The sequence below is a fragment of the Pollicipes pollicipes genome, unplaced genomic scaffold, assembly GCF_011947565.3.
Source record: "Pollicipes pollicipes isolate AB1234 unplaced genomic scaffold, Ppol_2.1 Scaffold_6138;HRSCAF=7277_pilon_pilon_pilon, whole genome shotgun sequence".
In the NCBI taxonomy this organism is placed as follows: domain Eukaryota; kingdom Metazoa; phylum Arthropoda; class Thecostraca; order Pollicipedomorpha; family Pollicipedidae; genus Pollicipes; species Pollicipes pollicipes.
Window position 1 is genome coordinate 24,210,281 of NW_023596818.1, and position 1,456 is coordinate 24,211,736.

Consider the following 1,456-nt stretch of genomic DNA (forward strand, 5'->3'; position numbering starts at 1 on the left):
TCTGACCTTCACCACAGAAAAGCCACGCTCAGAAATGTAACAGAGACTTGACGCTTCGTAAAGTATCAGCTCCTTTGCGAGTGGTGCATCCATGTCACGTGACGACGCATTTCGACCGATGCCGTAGTGCTGCGTAAGCCACGATGACGGCTGTCTCGTTTGCAGAATGGCGCTGCTGTACCGGTTCGTAAAGGTACACGACCGGGGCAACACACGCGTCTTCTCCTTCGTCGTGACCAAGACGGTGACGCGAGACCTGCATCGTGATGTCACCACCAAGGAGTTTCCCTACGGATTCCACCGATGGGCCGTCACCTTCAGCCGCAACGAGAAGCTTCTCGGCGTGTATTTGGTGTGGAAGAACCCATCTGAGCACGTGCGCCTGTACATCGATTTCGCCTTCTCCCTGCTTAACCGCGACCACTTTAGCGGTAACGAGAGCTTCAGCGGAAAGCAGATCAAGTTTTCCAAGGAGTCCCCAGCGCAGGGTAACCGCAAGTTTATCAACGTCGGAAGCCTATACGAGCGCAAGTTCACAGACGCCAACGGCGAGTTTCAGCTGGAGCTGACCATGACAAATGTGCGGACCGTTTTCGAGGCCGACCTGGGGGTGCCGCGGTCGCTCAAGGAGGAGGCGCGTCTCGAGACGAGCTTCTTCACGTTCGGCAATTTTGAGTGGAGTGTGACGGTGCAGCGGGCGGCGGAGGACCCGCAGCGCGTGAGCGCCGCGCTCCGCCGGCTCACCGGGTTCGAGCACAAGTGTCGCGTGCGGTACAACCTCACGCTGGGCGACGGCGAGGCGGCGGCCATCTCGGGCATCCTGGAGGAGGTGAGCGACCGAGACGGCCGCGGCCCAGGCTGGACGCCGCGCGCCGCGCTCCACGACCTGTGCGCGGCCGGCAGGCTCAAGGTCGTCTGCGAGATTGCTGATGGCCAACACGGTCGGCGAGCTGGTGGTGGGTACGCTGGCCGCGCCCGCGTCAGGCCCCTGCCACGACCGCGACCGCCAGGCCTGGACCGTCGAGGCCGACACCAACGGCGACTTCCTGCGCCTCAAGGTCGTCTACAAGGACATCCACAACATTCCCCGGAACCATATCAAGTAAGTCCGTCTCACCAGGCTTCTTGTTGCAGCAAACATGGAATGTGCAGGCTAAGGTTGATTTTGATGACTGTAGTCAAGTTGCAATCGCTGTTGTTTGTTTTTGTTTGGCATTGAGTAGTGTCAAAGTTCAGGTTGGAAGACACTCGCATGTTCCTCCTCGCCGTGCGTAAGGAGACAGCGTTTGTTCATTTGCGATAGGTTTAAATTTACTGTTGGAGTCATTTGAGCGGCGAAAATGTGAAAGTTTGGCGCGTTCTATGCTGTACAATGGGCTCTTGCCACCCAGCGTTCCAGATCTTATTATCCGGTTGCTCTGAAGGCCTGAAGGGACATACCGATTCACATCAGTAA

The 1,456-nt window shown here is 57.8% G+C and overlaps 1 protein-coding gene across 1 annotated transcript in view; it reads left to right on the top strand.

The window, feature by feature from the left end:
* The window catches only part of LOC119105493 (uncharacterized), a 56,900-nt gene extending 55,794 nt beyond the window's left edge, over positions 1-1,106 (top strand). The window contains exons 2-3 of the mRNA XM_037228958.1: positions 166-857; positions 904-1,106. Coding sequence (XP_037084853.1) covers positions 167-857; positions 904-1,106 — 894 coding nt within the window. The 5' untranslated portion in view covers position 166. The remainder of the gene's footprint in view (positions 1-165; positions 858-903) is intronic.
* Positions 1,107-1,456: the final 350 nt, after the last annotated feature.